Consider the following 19,749-nt stretch of genomic DNA (forward strand, 5'->3'; position numbering starts at 1 on the left):
AGACTGGGCCGAAACCGTGTAGGGATTTAAAGGTCAAAACCAACACCTTGAATTGGGCCCGGTAAGCAACTGGTAACCAGTGCAACTCTTTTAGCACTGGAGTGACGTGATCTCGGCGGCGGCTGCCTTTAATCAGGCGCACCGCCACGTTCTGTACCAGTTGCAGCTTCCGGACCATTTTCAAGGGTAGTCCCACGTAGAGCGCATTACAGTAGTCTAGGCGAGAGGAGACCAGGGCATGTATCACCGATGGGAGCAGATGATTGGGAAGGTAGGGGCGTAGCCTCCGTATCAGAAGGAGTTGATACAGTGCTGCCCGGCTCATAGCTGAAACCTGAGCTTCCATGGACAGATGACCCCCAGGCTGCGGACCTGGTCTCTCAGGGGCAATTGTACCCCATTGAGCACCAGGTCCAAATCCCCTAACCTTCCCTTGTCTTCCACGAACAGTACCTTGGTTTTGTCAGGGTTCAGCTTCAGCTTATTCTTTCCCATCCAGCCACTCACCGACTCCAGGCACTTGGACAGGGTTTCTATAGCCAACCTCGGTGAAGATTTGAACGACAGAGCTGCGTGTCATCCGTATACTGGTGACACTGCAGCCCAAATCTCCTGATGATAGCCCCCAGCAGCTTTCTATAGATGTTAAATAGCATGAGGGAGAGGATGGAGCCCTGTGGCACCCCACAAGTGAGAGGCCAAGGGTCCGAAACCTCATCCCCCAATGCTACTCTTTGGTGCCTACCAGAGAGGAAGGAATGGAACCACTGCAGTACAGTGCCCCTTATGCCTAACCTCTCCAGGCAGTCCAGAAGGATACTGTGGTCAACGGTATCAAAAGCCGCTGAGAGATCCAGGACGACGAGGAAGGTGCATTCACCCCTATCCAACGTTCTCCTCATATCATGCCATGTAGCCAATCTAGGGTTGCCAGGTTCAGGGCCTGAGACTGATCCTGTATCTTTAGGAGAAGAGAAAGTCAGCCAGGTGCAGGTGTTCTTGCAACACTTTAATGGGAAAAACCACAAGGTGGAATTCTCCCTTCCCCCTGCACAACTTTTAAAGATACAAAAGGCCTCTTGGAGGCTGGGCCTGGCAACCAAGAGGTCTTCTGTATCTTTAAAAGTTGTGGAGGGGAGAGGGAGAATTCCACCTTGTGGTTTTTCCTATTACAGGGTTGCCAGAACACCTGCACTTGGCTTTCTCTTCTCCTAAAGATACAGGATCAGTCTCAGGCCCTGAACCTGGCAACCCTACACCCTATGCATCTGCTTTAAACCATGTAGGATGATTGTTCTTTATAAAGCTGGAGTTGCTCTTCTGCAAAGTAATTTCATATACATTTTGTGGATATGTTACTGGCCTCTCCTCATTCTGCAAACGAACAATATAATCTGTTGCTAATTTGAAATCCCATTAAGGCTTCAAATTGCTTAACAAGTAAGCAGGGCTCCGACTGCATTCTGATACTGTGCCACAATACTGGAAACTTCCCCTCCTCTTTCTAGACACTTCAGTTTAATAGACAAATTGAGTTTCTCCAAAAATAGATATTGAAAGTTGCTCTCTTTACATTTCAGCCAACTCACCTTTGACCAGTCATAACTAGAAGCATATGCAAATATATTGCCATTGTGGTTGAAACAGCAAGCAGATATTGGCTGGTCCAGCTGCTCTGAGGTTTTTAGCTTCGTCCGCGCATCTTTATCCCAAAAGCTGAATCTACCATCAGATCCTACGGTTGCAAGAGTGCCGTGGGCAGGATGAAAGGCGATTCCATTAACCTTTTAAGTAATAATTAATTGAATTTTAATTTAAGCATTTTTATCCCACTCTTTGGAAAAAACTCCCAGAGTGGCTCACATAATATTAGTAACAAAACTGTTTGTGCCCCCAGGCTTACAACTAAAGAGACATGATACAGAAGCAAAAAGGAAAGAGGAAAACATCCACATTCAAGCACCAATTCTGAAAGTTCATGAAAGTCTTATAATGATCATCTGGAAGAGAAACAGTTCAGAGAGAGGAAACAAATGAAGCTGGTCTCACAATGGAGTCTGCTTCCCATCTCTCCCCGAGTTAATGCAAATATCATATAAAACAAAGGAGTTGTATACTGCATGTGCAGCTTCTATAAACAAAATTGTTTAAATGTGTAAAAATTTAAGACAGTGTGAGTTTCATTTTGTCAACTCAGATTAGCAAAGCCCATTTATATAAAAACAAACACCCCATTATTAAAAGCTTGCAGGGACAGAGTTTCTTGTCTTTCGATACGAACCCACCCGTACACTACGTTCAAGATCAAAGGCCCTCCTCCGGGTGCCTACTCCAAGGGAAGCTCGGAGGGTGGCAACAAGGGAGAGGGCCTTCTTAGTGGTGGCCCCCAAATTATGGAATGATGTTGGTGACGAGGTGTGCCTGGCGCCAACACTGTTATCTTTTCGGCGCCAGGTCACAACTTTCCTCTTCTCCCAGGCATTTTAGCATGTGTTTTAAATTGTTTTAAATTTTAAAATTGTGTTTTAAATTGTTTTCAAATTATGTGTTTTAAATTGTATATTTGTTTTAATGTTTTTGATTGCTGTAAACCGCCCAGAGAGCTTCGGCTATGGGGCAGTATACAAGTGCAATAATAAATAAATTTCCCCCAAACGCTGACCACCCTTCTCACAACCTCCCAATTTGTTACTTCTGAAGCAGAAAAGCAGGCCTCACACTACCACTAGCTCTGCTCATAATGGCAATTGTCACAGGGAAGGACTGGAGGAGCTAGGAAAGGAGATGGACAGCTGTTCTCCTTTGGTCTTTCCTCAGCTCTCGTATACAGAGCACATGGTGGGTTTGGTTTGCTTTTTCAGAGCTGGCCTTACTCGCTGTTCTCCCAAACAAGCCATAACTTCCAGGCAAGGAATGTTTCCCTCCTTCAAAGCCAGAAGCTCTTTCACCTCTTCCTCTCCTGAATGTGACTCCTTGTTTTGGCAAGGCTGAGGAAAAATGCCAGAAACACATTTTCCCTTCTTCTATAGCTGCCTTTATGCAGAAGACAAATATTGGCCTCCATACCATCAGGCCTGCCAACGGTAACTAGAGTACCCAGTTTTAAGGGTAATTGGCAAGTTGTGTCAACATCATCATATGTAATACTTACATTCCCCACCCCAAGACAAATGGGAGCCATTAATTCTTCTGGTAGAAAATCAAAACGTATAGGCAAGGGATATCTTTGGCTCAATAATTGCAGTACCTACAAAAAGAAGGCTTTGTCCTTTCCCAAGTGTATACCAAACCAGGTCCCATTTACTTTGTCCCAGTGAACTCAGTGGGAGCCATAGTGATCCGAGGTGGTCTATAGTTACCTCTTTATAGCCCTGCTCTGGGTCCCATTTATCAAATAAGTTACTGCAGGGGAAAATGATGGGAGAGTGTGAGACATGGGGAGAATATTGGAAACTGGCTATTTATGTAAAGAAGCATCTGTACGTCTCTGCCAAAGGCATGGAAAAATGTTAATTTTTTCACTCAAAAACATATTTTACTGCATCTTGGGTTGAAAAACAGCATGAAAAAGTTCTTCAGTGACTCCCATTCTGATTGATATAGATGTATTTTTGTTTAAAGACAGAAAATTGACAAGTCTGCTTTAGGAACACAACGTCAAAGAAAAAAAATCAGATTTGACACTGTATTTATATTCTGTCTGGATAACTTTTAACTGCCCCAGTGGATACTTACTGCATAGTGTGTGAAATACTTACAGCATAGATATCCTGAGGAGCAGATGTGTTTGTGCCATTGGAACGATGACATTTGAAGGTGAAGTTGTCTTTGGCACTGAAAAAAGAATTTAAGCTTGTTATTTCACATTACATGCAATACACTGCCTACTCCTACAAGCCTACGTTCCCCGCAACCCAGAAGTGCACAGTTTGCAGCCCATTTCAAGATACTTACGGATTTGGAGGGTTAATGTAATGAATGGCTACTCTTCCTTCAATGCTTCCAAGGGCAAACCCTGTTGGTTTGTTCACTTTGTCTTTAAAAATAGCCACACATCGATGCTAAATAAGAGAAAGATTGCATTTTACAGCACAATCCTGTGTCTAGTCCAAAGCAAACCCGAAATAAGTGAGTGTAAGATTGCAACTTCAGCCAGATTTCAGAGAAGCCAAAACATTACTAGGGACAACACAACATGAAAACTACTGAACAGTTAAACTTTCATCCAGAGTGTTAAAATCACACTGGCAGACATTGGGGCATACTTGAACCCCAATGAGATTTCCAGTGGAAGAATGGGGTAACTTTGTCCCTCAGAGACCATTTGTCTGTGCTGTCAGCACAAGCGTGCTTGACAATACCAAAGGACCTTGAGCCAAAAAACATTTATTCAGAGGAAGTAGAATTTTTTTAAGCAGTAACCACTGGCCCCTTCCCCATGCTTATTGATTTAACAAACAATTTCTGGTGTATTCTTTTGCCCCCAGGTGTTTTTTTGTTTCCAGAAGGGAAATGGTAAGTGGTAACTGGCTGAAAATTGGGGATGTTGTACAGGTGACAGTTTGTGACAATGTCCTACAAGGACACCCCTGTAGGTCAACCTGTGTGTAAATTACACAATGGAAAATGCACCTGGGATCGAAATGGACCCCATAAGATTGGATGAAGGTTTAACTTTATTGATTTATTGATCCTGAGAACTCTGTATGTCAAATGTTTTTTTCCAGTGAACCTATATCATAAATGGAAGTGATACACAGTTCAAAAATTGTTAAGTCAGCTTTGTTGGCTTCTTGTAATCCAAGGTACCACATGCTGCAAATAAAACAAAATAAATGAAAACTGATTTTCTGTACTGGAAATCTATATTTATCTCACTGCACAGAATGAACATTTAGTTAGCTGAGATGACTACAGACTATGTATATTATCAGTATTTCAATTACTACAAGAGGATTCAGTGACCAAGATGTAATTAAGTTAATGGACCATTTTGGGCATGATGCTAAACCATGGTTTAACATTATGTGAACAAGCAGGTATGAGCCTTGGGCTTGTGTGCTCCTGCACCTCTTCCTGTGTGGTGCCAAGTAGGAGAATGGAAGCATTCATTTCCTGCTTTTCACTCACCATGTTTTCTTGTTATGTCTGAAAAGGACAAACTATGGCTAGTATAAATTATGGTTTACTGAAACAAGCTGCGGCCAAGAAGGAACAAGTGAGCCTGATGCTCACACCTGCCTGTAGAAGTTTTTATCTGAAACTGGCTACTGGTTGTAGGTAGTCAGTTGTACACAGCTTTGTAACAAAGTGGTTGCCCACAGAAAGTAAGAATTGCTAAATAAGGCACACTTCTATCAACCTCCACCTTTTACCCAGGCGTAGAACAGCATTTCATTTTCCCAACTTCACCAGGAAAAACAACAGAGAGATCAGTAACTGCCATTTTGCAGTGTTCAATTTCTTTGCCCGGGAAAGCACCGGGGGGGGAGGGGGGGAGGAGGAGGAGGGAAATAGAAGAGATGCACAGGGACAAAATTCATGCAGTTTATATAGGGTGCAGAGGGAGGTAAGAAGCACAATTGCCAGGGAATATTATGCATTTGTAAGAGCTAATCACTTCTAAGCCTCAACTGTGATGTCCAATTGTGAACTGTATGTGGGAGTTGCGGCTATAGGGACATCTGTACATGTTACTGCTTCATGTTGCAGCTATTATGCTGGCTACTGTAGGCAAACATTAAATCAACGTTGTATTTTTCTATTTGAGGGCATTCAATTCTTTTCATAAAATAGTAGAGTTGGAAGAGTTCTATAAGGCCATCAAGTCCAACCCCCTGCTCAATGCAGGAATCTAACATAAAGCATAGCCAATAGGTGGCTGCCCAGCTGCCTCTTGAAGGCCTCCAGTGTCGGAGAGCCCACCACCTCCCTAGGTAATTGGTTCCATTGTCATACTGCTCAAACAGATGTTCAGCTGAAATTTGGATTGCTATAACTTGAGCCCATTATTCCATGTTCTGAACTCTGGGATGATCGAGAAGAGATCCTGGCCCTCCTCTGTGTGACAAACGTTCAAGTACTTGAAGAGTGCTCACATATCTCCCCTCAGTCTTCTCTTCTCAAGGCTAAACATGCCCAGTTCTTTTAGTCTCTCCTCATAGGGCTTTACTTCCAGTCCCCTAATCATTTTTATTGCCCTCCTCTGAACCTGTTCCAGTTTGTTTTAAAATGTGGTGTCCACAACAGGATGCAGTACTCAAGATGAGGCTTAACCAGTCCAAATAGAATGCAACTACTACTTCATGCAATTTGGAAACTATGCTTCTCTTAATGCAACCTAAAAGACCATTTGCTTTTTTTGCAGTTACATTGCACTTTTGCCTCATATTCAGCTTGTGATCAACAGCAATTCTAAGATCCTTCTCCCATGTAGTATTGCTTTTACCGTAATACCTTTACATTTGAATTCTAATGGGGGGGGTTGTTGCTGTTTTGCTAATGAGTTATGTATGATTTAAGTTTCAATGGGACATAGAAACCCAAATCTTCAAAAACTTTTGGGAGGTACTTGTTTCTCAAGAGTGGATTTCTGGCTGTATTCCATGGACGAAGGCCAGGATTCAAGCAACTGTGCAACACATTCAGCATTTTGAAGAGGGCTCAGTTTGGGTAGCCCATCATGCCATATGACAGACCTTTTCTGAAACTGAAGAAACTTTCAAAGCAATCTGCATTATGACATGGAGGTTTGAATCCCAAAGAAAAAAAATTGTAAAAGTTCTTATATATAAGCCCAAGGTCTTGGGAACACTTTTTTGCAGCTTTTTTAATTGTAGATGATAAAATTCAAATCCCTTCAGATACATTATATATATTGGTCAAGTTATTCTTAGGGTTCTTTTAATAAACTATTTTCCCAACCAGTTTTGAAACATTACATTCCTTGATTCCTGTCCCTCTCAAAATAGAGTAGCTAGAACCCCTACAGAATTTATATATATATATACATACATACATATATATATATATACATATATACATATATATACATATACATATATATACATATACATATATACACATACACACACTCTCTCTCTCACTCACTCACTCTGTTGGTATGTTCTTGTGATGCTTCTTCACTATATGGCAGTTATTTACACAAACAAATTTTAGAATTTGGCCTATTATGCTAAAATTATTATATGAACTAAAACAACTGTCAGAAATATGTTTTTAGAATTGAAAAAAATAATAATTCAAGTGCAACTTAAAGAAAATCAATATCCTATAAATCAAGAAGACTTAACTCAGGTTTAATTATTACCTGATGCTTAAGTGGAGAGTCTATTCTTCTAAATTCAGAAGGCTGATTCTCCAACTGATAAACTATCAAGCCTCTCTCTGCAGTAGCTACAACAGCCATTGGGTATACCTGAAACAAGACAAATTATCCTAGAGCAGAGAATAAAACTTTTAGATGATCATCTGAATTACAATTGTTATAAAGTCAAAACTAACAGTAAAAGCATTTCATAGGCAATTCATTCTGTACCCTTCCTCCCGCTCAAAGAAAATGAGCTTATGATAATAGTAACACTTAATACAAACTCAGAGTATCAATTATTGTTGTACAATGATAACTAAACAAATGACAAGGATAACATTTTTTTTCAAGCAACGCCTTAAGATCTCCCAAACTGATTTACTTACTACATCAGCACAGTAGCACCGCTCAGGTAGCTGCAACGTCATCATTGGAGTGGGTGATCGTGTATCCCAGAACTAAAAAATGAAAGACATCAACAGTCCCAATTTTAAGGTATTATATGGGCTGTGTGTCAGCAAATCAAGGCTTTGAATTGCCTCCATGTCCTTAACAGAGATTGGTTCCAGAAAGCCTGCGTATTCCAAGTCAATACTATGATGAATCCAGGGATCTTTAGTTCAAGGGTGGTTTCAAGGATAAACTGAGTGAGAGGCTAGGGTAAGTCTCTCAGCCTTAGACCCGCTCTTTTGAAGTTGGAATTACAACTTTAACTTCACTGAAAGCATTGCAATGCTTTTTTACAAACCATAGTCATAAATACCGCTACCTGGGATAAACAAGCACTATATAAATATTAAGGGTTGTAGCATTTCACACGCATCCTTTATCATTCTTAGAGCAACCCTAAGGGAGAAACCAGTATTACTGCCATACTACAGACTGGGGCTGTGAAGGGGTAGGGCAAGTGGACATTGTCAGTGCTTTGTCTAAGTGGGCTCATGGGAGATTTGAGATTTCAAGTCAGGGGCTTCCAGTTCATACCTCACACTCTCAAGCTGCAATCCTAGGCACACTTACTGGGAAGTAAGCCACGCTGAATGCAATGGAACTTGCTTGGAGTAAACATGCATAGGATTGTACTGCATGCAACTATGCTATAAAACCAACAAGACACTCACAATTTTCTTCATATTACATGCTATCAAAACATACAGAAAACATTTTCAACTATGTAGAGCAGGATTAATACAATAAAACTGTCCTTATTTGTCAACAAAATTTACCTTCATATCATTGTGGAATACCCTGCTTGGGCTTTGATTTTATGTCTTATGTTTGGTTTTTCTTATAGAATTAAACTTAAAAAAAACCACTTACCTTTAGAGTTTTATCCCAGCTCCCAGTCATCACACAGCTATAATTTGGTGCTTTAATCCAATGGACAGTCTTTACAGGAGCTTCATGCTAAAGAATAAGGAGGTTTTAAAAGCTGTCTGGAATATCTCTCATTCATGCTTTTAAGAGTGAAGATGTACCTGGAATTAGAGCCAGCTGCTTTTTCTTCTCTTGCAAAATGAGCCCCATCTCACATTGCCTTTGTAATTCTTTTGAGGCATACTTATCATATCAAATCGAACACTGATTAAATTATCAGTCTTGCACTTCCTTGTATTTCACACAGGCAGTCTGCTTTATTTGTGTTTTTAAATGAAAGTCACAAGTTTATCCAATGTAATGTATGTCATTCTCCACCGCACCTCTATTAAAAACTCACTAAGGCCCAGTCAAACCTACAGACGTTGTTCACTAAACTACCAAGATCTGAACCAGGCCACAATTTTTAAGAGTTGAAAAACTAACCCCTTGGAATTGGGGGGGGAGGGAGGGAGGATGTATTGTCATTAGCTCCCAACCAATCAGGGAGGTATAGATTTTGCCCCTTCCTACACCAAAAAAGAAACAGACAGATCTGGTTTCACCAAACTCAGTCCTTGGGATAAGACTAAAACATTGTGCATCTGCTTCCACAGAGGCGCCACCATTCAAAGTACACACATTGGAGCACACCCTAAGATTACCTATGAAGCCTTTTATTAGAAATACAAATGAAAGCTTACTTTTTATTTAGAAAAGTATTTATATGCCACCCTCTCATAAAATATCAGGGTGTTCTAGAGCAATATAAAACATAAAATACATTAAAAGCAGTACTTAAGACTTTTGTAAACTCTTTGAGCTATATCTCTCAATAAACTTATACTATATCAACAGGCCAAACCGGTAATCTTATTCTACAATATAGAATTCATAGATCCTGGCATACAGTTGTAGGCATGCAACTTTCTACTAAAAACACAAAAAGTCACCCATCCATTCTACATGCATGCAATTTTGGAGATCAGTTTTGAAGTTTGAGGCTTTGATTAGCTGTAAGGCAGATCTTGCAGTTCATCCGTGCATGGACCTAATTTGCAGTCTTACACTGGGATTACTGACATTGTTGCTTTTGCACAAGTCAGGACATATGAAGTGTGTTTGGACCTTTTTCCCCCTTCTTACAAATTCTGTTAAAAAGTCTATGAAGAAAATTGGTAGGTGAAACTTGAGTGTAATAATTATATTTTCATGGGAAATGGGGGGAAGGGTGGCCCATTTCGGGGTCTGGCCCTACCCACTACCGGAATGTGACCCCTGACAGCTTTCTGCCAGGGTAATGCTGTCTCTGGCTGACAAAGGCTCCCAACTCTGATGTAGATAAGGCTAAAATTCTTGACATTTTATCTTAATTTCACTTATTTTAAATAAGTTTCAATTCCTCCTCTTAATAGAGAACTATGTTTGAAAAAACATACCTGTGCAATTTGTATTGCTTGGTTACTGTTGAGATCCCACATTTTGGCAGTTTTATCACAAGATGCTGTAAACACTTTACTCCCGTCCTATAAAATGACAAGAGGGAGGGAGAATTTAAATTCCACAGTATCTATCAATTTCTAAAAGTCATGTTGGAGTGTGGCTGATAAAGGCATATGAATGGAAGTGACCTCCTGCCCTTGTAGAAAACAACATTAGATTTATCAGGATAATGTCATGCTGTTTGGTGGATGGAGATTTTCCTAGTGGTAAATTCTTCCACCCACTCAAGGATACCTTCTCCGCTGAAGGAGAAGCCATGGCCTTTTGATTTCCTGCCCCTTTCCAAGCATTACAGATCTTTAAGAATACTTTTTGTGAAATAAAGGGACATACATCACTCCAGCAAACATCTAGCACTGGTCCTGTGTGCATTTGCTGGGCTTTTGGAATCGTCTGCCCATTATCCTGGACTTCCCAACAACGAACCTAAAATAAATAAATAAAAGACTATTTAATAAGATTCATTTGTTTACCACTTTGAATGTACAGCCATTTTACCTTGTTTGTTCTTAAAACAACCCTGAAGTTTGGTTAGTTATCTCCATTTTACATCAAGAAAATAGAGGTAGAAAAGTGGTGAACTTCCAGTGAGCCCTTGCCTTAGCTTGGATTGTAATTAAGGCCTTTGATTTCTACCTGTCTAGCCACTGGGCCACAATGATTCCCAGTATTACTCTGAACAATATCATTGTTTGTCTAGGTGTCTCTAAAACACAAGGCCAAAGAATCATCTGATGAATTGATACTGGTCCATGAACACAGCAATAAATATGTTGCTTTTAATGTGCTACAGGACTTTATTTTTTGTTACAGCAGATGCACAAAGTAGTCCTATGCATGTCTACTCAGAAGTAAGATCCACTGTTCAAAGAAGCTTATTTCCAGGTTAAGAATGCTGTAGTGTAATATGACTACTCTTTTGGAATTTGTTTGCTCAAGCAACTTTATTTCACAATAGATACAAAAATCAAAGCAGGATACTTTTGAGCCTGCAGTCCAACCCACACACTTGGAAGTAAGCCCCACAGAACTCCATGGGACCTGCTTCTGAAACAAGCTAAATAATCACTGTCTCCATTCCAATAATTTGAGAGGTTCCTGGTTAACAAGAGGCAAAAGATGTTTAAAACAAATCTGTACTTTTTAAAAATCTGTAGTTCTGTAGTCTGTCAGTATATTGTTACAGACTTGTTTGCCTCATACTGAAGCATATGCAGTTGCCTGAAACAATAAGGCCATCATCTTTAGACTGCAACAAGCAGTTGTCCATATTCAGCACATACTGGGCAAGCTAAGTCCATGATATGCTTCAATACCTACTTTTATTTGTTACTTACATCATTTGCCCAAGATCCTGCAATAAGGAAATTACCCGGCAATGTTGGTGGGCTGAAAGCCAAACAACCAATGCTGTCATCAGGTGGTGAAGTAACTTCAATATCCTGGAACAGAAGTCAAAGTTACACACATCTCCTGACAGATATACACAACTAACAACAACAACAACAACAACATACTTTAATTATTTAAAAAATCCAGTAAAAAAAGAATGTCTAACTTCCGCAAAACTCTAGAAATTATGCAAAAAAAAAAAAAAAAAAAGACTAGAATTTGTATAAAAAATGGTGCTTGCTTGAACATATATTTACCTGGATATAAATCTGACCAGGCTTAACAACAATGCTTTATTTCCTGGTTAAGTGTGTTTAAGTCTGCAACATTAGGTGAATACATATGTAAGTTGGCACATTTTGCAAGTAGAAGAAAAACAATGTACTAATACTGTTTTTCCCCAAATCTCATTGACCCAGTCACAAACCAGCACTTGTAGTTTGTTTTCCCCAAACAAACCATGAGCAGGAAGACAGGGTTTATTTGCTTACCGACTGTAGTTTAAGAAAACACAAGAGCCTGCCTCTGGTTTTGTTTCTCTCAGCGGAGGACAGGCAGGAGCTGGAGAGGAGCAAAGCATCCACAATTTCAGCAGCATCACCAGTATGCTGCTCATTCTCCTTAAACAATAGTTTACTTTAAACTATAGTTTAAAGCAGGCATGGGTAACTTTTGGCCCTCCAGATGTTGTTGAATTTCAGCTCCCATCAGCCCTGGCCATGCTTGCTGGAGCTGATGGAAGTTGTGGTTCATCAACATCTAGAGAGCCAAAGGTTCTCCACACCTGGTTTAAGTAGCAAGGCTACTGTCACCACCCCCTCCCCAATATTCCAATGCAAATATGTTTCAAGTGTAGTGCACCAAGCCAATGCCATTCTGATTCCCCCTAAGGATTTACTGACATTTACAAAAAGGGGTATATTTTCCTTAAGTTTTGTATTTGAGAATTTTTCCAAGATCTTTCATGCATGAATATTCTGTTTAAAGGGGAGATTATCTCTTCCCATGTGAGCAGCGGCTAAATACCTTCATTGGGTTGTGATTATCTGTAGCTGTGCTGCCAAACATGCTGGTGCCCCCAGCTCCAAACCCTGATGTTGTCCCAAACAAACTCATCTTCGCCCTGTGAATAAGAGTTGAAAATAATGAAAATAAAAATATTTGCTATGTAGACTATGCAACATATAAATATCAACCACCATATAGCATATCAACACTAAAAATAATACTTATAATAAAAAGACTGTAGTTTGTTCTTACAAATATAAATAACTGCCCTGAATCACTCTAATATATTTACATAAAAGGACCACCTTTTTCCACATGGTCTACCCAAACTCTTTGTTCTTTATCTGGGGCTGTCCCTCCAACCCCACCATCTGAAGTTAGGCAAGTGGTGACTGGGGAAAGTGCCTTCTCAGTCATGGTGCTTCATATTAAGAACACCCTCCCAGAGAGACTCACCTGGCACCAACATTGTCTTTTCAACACAAAGGTAAAATTGTATGTGCCTTGGCATTTCAGCACATTCTATCACTGTTTTTAGCATGATTTCCATGGCTTCTGCTAGATTTTACTGATATTATAGATGCTACCTCTGTGACTGTTATTATTATCTAAGGTTTTACTGCATATTTTAATTTTCTGTACCGTACACTGCCTGGGATTCTTGTATTCAAGGGTGGCCTATAAATAAATTCCAATTAATTAAATGGGACTTAGACTATGCTTAAGATTGATGTCTTCACTTGATATTCAGTTAATGTACTGCTGTTTATGCCCCATAATGGAAAGCTATTACAAAATATGTAAGGGCATCCTCTCACCTAATGTTGGCTCGAATAATGGAAGATTTACAATTCTGTGTAGCGTAATCAGCTTAAAACTGTACATTTCAAGGAAAAGTGTATGGGCATCCTGCACATATTCCAACTGTTATTCTTAAAAAGGCAGTCATACTTTCACTGTTTTATGTATATATATTCATTTTACAAGGCACATCTCTATAAACCTCTACATTTCAAATAATAATTAAAAGCAGTTTTAATGATTCATTTTAAGGTAACATCCCGAGACTTTAGGGTGGGCCTTTTTTTACTGACAGTCTGTACCTTTAACAGTTTGCCTCCCAAGTGCTTTGCAAACACTCTCTCAGTAATGGTTACAACAATCCTGGAAGGTAGACCACTATTACTATCCTCATATGACAGTTAGAAAGGGTGTGGCTAATAAATATTGGCTTGTCTAAGGTATCCATGAAGAAGAGGGCAAAGTCCAAACAGGAACTTAGTATGCAGTTGTTAAAAAGCACAGATTGTCTATCAGGGAGGAAAAGAGCCATCCATATATTGAAAATGTGGCTGCTTTTTTACCACATGATTTCTTTAAAAAATATCAGAAATATGTGCAGTATGTGTATTCACTTTTCCTTCTCTTTCGTTGTAGGCTTATAGTAGAAGATGCTGACCATAATGGCCCTATGCCCCTCCCTCCTCTTAAAATGGTAGCATATTATACTTCACTTACAGCACAATTTTATCTAATCAGAAGTACGCCCCACCAAATTAAATCGGCTGTACTCTCTGGCCCTCAAGATGTTGTTGAACTACAACTTCCATCAGTCCCAGGAAGCATGGCCAATGACCACGGATGATGGGAACTGGACTTCAGCAACGTCTGAAGGACCAGAGATTCCCCGTGCCTGGCATACAAGACTGCAGCCTGTAATAAGCCATCCCCGATGCTTTAGGGACCCTCCTGCTTATCTGCAGAGCAGGGTCCTGGCCCTTTGCTCTCAAGTCCTCCCCCGACAGCATCATCGGAGAGTTCTTTGGACTAAATGGTTATTACAATGTTGCAAGGGTAGCCAACGTGGTACCTTCCAGGTTTGGTGAACTACAGCCCCCATCACCCCTGACTACTTTCCGTGCGGCGGGCTGGGGCTGATAGAAATCCCAGCAACATCTGGGGAGCGCCACTTGGGCCACCCCTGCACTTCTGGTATGCCACTTCTTAAGCCGGATTGAAAGCGGCAGATGGCGTGAGGCCAAAGGGCTTCCTGGCGCAGCTTGAGCGCGTGCTAAAAAGAGGCACTTTCCTCCTCGGCGGAGCGTAAAATGAACGAGGAAACTACTAATTCCAGGGGAGCAAAACCCCAAAGGCAGAAGCAGCGACTGAAGTTGGAAGGAGAAGAAAACAAGCTGCGGAGAGATAACGGGCTCCGCTGAGGGAACAGGAGGAGCGAGGTGAGGGAGCCGAAGAGAGCCCCAGACCTCCTTGTTTACTCACAAGGCGGCTCCCAAACGCCACAGGAGAGCCTGCCCAAGCGAGGGGAGGAAAACGTACCTCGGGCGGGCCGGGACCGACCGCTCTCCTTCCCTCACGCGGCACTCCCCTCACGCCTGGACGTCAAACAAGACCTGGAGGAGCAGCGGTAGAGCACAGGCCCCTCTCTGCTGCGCATGCGTCACCTGGAACTGAACTCACAGGCGCCAACGTCAGCTCACGGGTTAAAGGTGGGCGTGGCTCGCATAAGTAGGTACGGCCTACCGGCAAGGGCGATACTCAAAGGAACATGTCGCGTTGTTCTTCCAGCTGCAGGGAGTTGAGGGCTGTATCGGTTAATAGGAGTAGCAAAATTATCAGCTGCTGAAAGATTTTTGCGTATTCTTCCCATACTTGCCTAGTTCCGTAATGATGGATAGACCATCTCTTCAGTTTGGCCAGAGGTATGGATGTGATAGTTGGACAGTGAAAAAAGCGGCTAAGAGAAAAATCAACTCCTTTGAAATGTGGTGCTGGAGGAGTCCATTGCATGGACTGCGAAAAAGACCAATAATTGGGTATTAGAACAAATTAAATCAGAACTATCACTAGAAGCTAAAATGATGAAACTGAGGTTATCATAATTTGGACACATCATGAGAAGACATGATTCACTATAAAATACAATAATGCTGGGAAAAACCGAAGAGAGTAGAAAAAGAGGAAGGCCAAACAAGAGATTGATTGATTCCATAAAGGAAGCCACAGACTTGAACTTACAAGATCTGAACAGGGTGGTTCATGACAGATGCTCTTGGAGGTCACTGATTCATAGGGTCACCATAAGTCGTAATCGACTTGAAGTCACATAACGAGAAGAAACGATTCACTAGAAAAGACAATAATGCTGGGGAAAACAGAAGGGAGTAGAAAAAGAGGAAGGCCAAACAAGAGATTGATTGATTCCATAAAGAAAGCCACAGACCTGAACTTACAAGATCTGAGCAGGGTGGTTTATAACAGATGCTATTGGAGGTTGCTGATTCATAGGGTTGCCATAAGTCGTAATCAGCTTGAAGGCACATAACATGCACAACATCTTTGGCTGAAGGTACGCAGGAGAGAAAATCTGATTTACTTTTTTGTATTTTTGGAGGTGTTGGGGAGCTTGCTCAGCAACTTATCTGGAAGGGGTTGATGCAACAAAAACAGCAGCAACTGATGATGTATAGATAACTATGTCACATTTTACAGTACTTGTAACAATACTCAATATTAAAAATGGCAAAGTGTCTTGAGGCACCTTAAAAACTAGCACATTTGTTATGGCAGAAGCTTTCGTACACTAGAGCACAATTCAGGCCACATTCACACTATATATTTATTCCACTATTATTCCACTTTAAATCATCATGGTTTCCCCCAAAGAATCCTGGGAAGTGTAGTTTGTGAAGGGTGCTGAGAGTTGCTAGGAGACTCCTATTTCCCTGATAGAGCTCCAGTGGCCAGAGTGGTTTAACAGGCAGCCCCTCTTCCCAGAGAATATAAAAGCAGACTTCGTTGAACAGCTTGTGTAGCAAGGGGTGTTCTTGAAAATAACCCTTTGCTTTCTCTTATTTAAGTGAATGATGACAATTCACTCCTAAGCGAAAAAGTGGAATGCAGACACTGATTTTGGGTACCCTGGCTCTTGGTTTTAGGGATCCTGGGAAGGAGATGAGATATGTCTCTGGGCACAGAGGACCCCAGGACCCTTGTAATATACAAGTCTTTCACATATATGAACATAGGAAGCTGCCTTATTCGTGGGGTAGCCAAGGTAGTGCCTTCTGGATGTTGGGGACTACAACTCTCATCATCCCTGCCCACAGACCATGTTGATTGGGACTGATGGGAGTTGTAGTCCAAAATGTCTGGTGGGCATCACCTGCTTTATAAAAAGTCAATCCATTGATCCATCTAGCTGTTTTACACTGTCTACACTGAATGGCAGCAGCTCTCCAGGGCTTCAGGCAGGAATCTTTTCCAGCCATACTGGGGATTGAACCTGGAGCCTTCTGCATGCAAAGTGTGCACTTTCACTAAGTTATGGTCCTTCCTGAGCTATGGTCTGCACATCTTGATGACAGGAATATTTCTTATTCTTTCTAATGAGCAGATAGACATTCAAGCTTCACTAATTCATACAAATTCATACAAAACAGGGTCAGCAAAATATAACCGTGTAGGGAAATCCCACTTAAATAAAAGCCTGGGCAATAGTTGCATAAAGTATCATCCAACAGATGCATTGCTCAAACAGATGTGCTCATAATGTTACTGAGGACACCACCAGACAGTTTTGATGTGGGAGACTAGATGGCTTTAAAAGTAGATGATATAAATTCGTGGAGGTTATCAATGGCTACTAGCCTCCACTTTTGGAGGCAATATATTTCTGAATACCACTTGCTGGAAAGCACAGCAGGGGAAAGCGCTCTTGTGCTCAACACCTGCTTGTGGGCTACCCATAGGCATCTTGTTGGCCATTGTGAGAACAGAATGCAGGACTAGATGGGCCATTGGCCTGATCCAGCAGGCTCTCCTTATGATCACCTGAGCCACTGTAGCCCTACAGAAGCAGGATGCTTTAGCCCTGACAATAGGTCCTTACTGGTCCACAGGTTTCAGAGGGTCTAGTTTGTGCTATGAAGTGCACATAAGCTTCCTGCAGAGCAAGATAGAGTCTTCGCAAGACCAGCTACTTACTTCCTGTCTATTTGAGTTTTGATAATGGGTTGTTCTCAAACACTTCTAGGTAGGTTATAGGTAAGCTATGGTGATGGTTGACTGATAACTTAAAGTAGAGAGATATGAATGGTAGCTGCAATATATCCTTTTGTGTAGGTACTGTAAGACAATGGGTGGGATTGTTAGACAAAGGATGAAAAAATCCTTTCTAACTCTTACAGCAATCAACTATGTGTTCTCTTCTCAAATGTGGACTCCAGTAAGATAATGCCAAGGCACAGAAGTGGGAGCAGATGCAAAGAGATGGAGCAAAGCAGTGGAAAGTAGTGTCAGGATATCTACAGGAATAATACGAAAGAACAGAAAATGGATTGAAGGGGGTTACCCTTGCCTTTGCCTTGGCACCTGGGTACAGTACTTTTTGGTGCAGGTTATGTGTGTCCACAAACTCATTTGTTTCCATGAAAGGACACTTCACCTTTCTCCATACATATAAAAAGCAGGTACCATGCTTTGATCTCAGGCTCAAGTTTTACATCCTTGGTTTCATTCATAATAGCTAACAGTAATCTCTCATATGATGAAATTAGAAAATGTGCAGAGCAATCCTAATAGGGGCCAGGGAGGTACAGAGCCCCAGATCTTCCACTTCATCTGCAGCCCTGCCTCCTGCTGGCCATGGTGAAAGATAGGGTGGTAGTTTTCTGTCACTGTGCCAGCTCCAGGCTGACACAGCTGAGGGGCCAAAGGACTAAGCCCCTCAGGAGATCCAGCAGAGCACCACCACTACCACCACTACCATCAACAACTTCTCCATCAGCAGAGACCAGCTGAGAGGCCATGGTATTTTGTCCAAGCTTCCCAACCCCAACAATACTACTGAGGGGTTAGGATTGCAGCCTAATGTAGTGGATTTCTTTTTTAGGTTCTGATAAGGGACACCTATTCCTGTGTGATTGTGGTATATTCCTTCTCCCTTCCCATCCCCTTTGCTTTGTGTTTTTCAGATTTTAAGCTAGATTTTTTATTGATCTGTTAGCTGCTCTGGGAGCCTTTTCAGATGAATAGTGGGGTAAAAATGCATTTAGTTAGTAAATACAGACAAAATCCATTACAATTTGCTTTCCTAAATATTCACTCACTTACAAAAATAACAGAGCAATTGGGGTAGCTGGCAGGAGGGCGGTTTGTGGAGGAGGAGCCAGCGGAAAGCCCTGAGGCATCCACGCTGCCCAGGAGACACCGGTTCAGCTCTGTTGGGAGCTGTGTACAGGAGCAGAAACAGAAGAGCCAGCACCCATGAATAGCCCTACCAGGGAGTAAGCAGTCATCATACAGCACCAATGGAATTGTTTACCTCTGCCGACTGTTTTGCTGGCAGAATTCTCGTGTGGATTAGGACCTGGGGGAGCACTCCGAGGGTGACTTGGATGCTGTGTAAGTCGCCCCATGTGGCTCCTCCTCCAACACACCCTGTTTTTAGGGCTTCTGCCAGCTCTCCATCTGTTGGGCTAGCCATCCCTGGCAGACCCCAGCTGAGTGGTCCTGGCAACACCATGGCTGAGCTGGGAGAAGGGGCTTCTGCTGGCGGAAGCTCAGCCAGGGGTTTGCCACATCCAACTCCCCCCAGCTCAGTGTAGACTCAAGTTGGACTGCTCCCTAAGCCATTTGTTTGCTCAGTGTTGCAAGGAAGTCTATATGCACATAAGAGACAGAGAATACTTCAGGATAGAATTTTGTTTTTGTTACTGTAGAAATGTATAACAGAAAGGGAAATAACCCCTTCCTTATTTATAAATTTGCATTTGAGTTTAATGAGGACAAACAAGAAAGAAAATCAGTTGCTTTTTAAAAGCCTGGTGTAGTGTAACTAATGATAAGTAAGGGCTAAAAATACATTAATGTCATTCTAATTTTAAAATGCAAATTTAAATTAATTTACTAAAAATCAAAGGTACAATATCCAAAGGTCCACATTAGTGATCTTTATTAATTAACAAAGTTTGAATTATGAAAATTATCAAGGTTTTAAATTAAAATAAATAAAATTAAATTAAATTAGAAAATGTCCTCATTCCCCTTCTGTAAGAATAATTTCTATTTTTTGCAATTAGGATATTTTAAGTGTCTCTGCAAAATAATGTGGATTCAAATAAGAAAATAATCATTCATTC

At 41.3% G+C, this 19,749-nt stretch overlaps 1 protein-coding gene across 4 annotated transcripts in view; it reads right to left on the bottom strand.

Annotated features, from left to right (window-relative positions):
• RAE1 (ribonucleic acid export 1) overlaps nucleotides 1-15,085 on the bottom strand; it is a 37,040-nt gene extending 21,955 nt beyond the window's left edge. For 3 of the 4 annotated variants that reach the window (XR_009763369.1, XM_061631189.1, XM_061631186.1), the window contains exons 1-11: nucleotides 14,927-15,085; nucleotides 12,608-12,704; nucleotides 11,527-11,631; nucleotides 10,523-10,615; nucleotides 10,126-10,212; nucleotides 8,651-8,737; nucleotides 7,717-7,788; nucleotides 7,331-7,438; nucleotides 3,955-4,061; nucleotides 3,759-3,834; nucleotides 1,590-1,784 (exon numbers count right to left, since the gene is read on the bottom strand). Coding sequence is in view for 3 of the 4 variants with exons in the window: in XM_061631189.1 (XP_061487173.1) it covers nucleotides 1,590-1,784; nucleotides 3,759-3,834; nucleotides 3,955-4,061; nucleotides 7,331-7,438; nucleotides 7,717-7,788; nucleotides 8,651-8,737; nucleotides 10,126-10,212; nucleotides 10,523-10,615; nucleotides 11,527-11,631; nucleotides 12,608-12,697 (1,020 nt within the window). In the remaining variant the exon portion in view is untranslated. The remainder of the gene's footprint in view (nucleotides 1-1,589; nucleotides 1,785-3,758; nucleotides 3,835-3,954; nucleotides 4,062-7,330; nucleotides 7,439-7,716; nucleotides 7,789-8,650; nucleotides 8,738-10,125; nucleotides 10,213-10,522; nucleotides 10,616-11,526; nucleotides 11,632-12,607; nucleotides 12,705-14,926) is intronic. The other variant, XM_061631187.1, reaches the window with a different exon arrangement.
• Between the last annotated feature and the right edge of the window lie 4,664 nt (nucleotides 15,086-19,749).

This window comes from Rhineura floridana, chromosome 6, assembly GCF_030035675.1.
Source record: "Rhineura floridana isolate rRhiFlo1 chromosome 6, rRhiFlo1.hap2, whole genome shotgun sequence".
In the NCBI taxonomy this organism is placed as follows: Eukaryota; Metazoa; Chordata; class Lepidosauria; order Squamata; family Rhineuridae; genus Rhineura; species Rhineura floridana.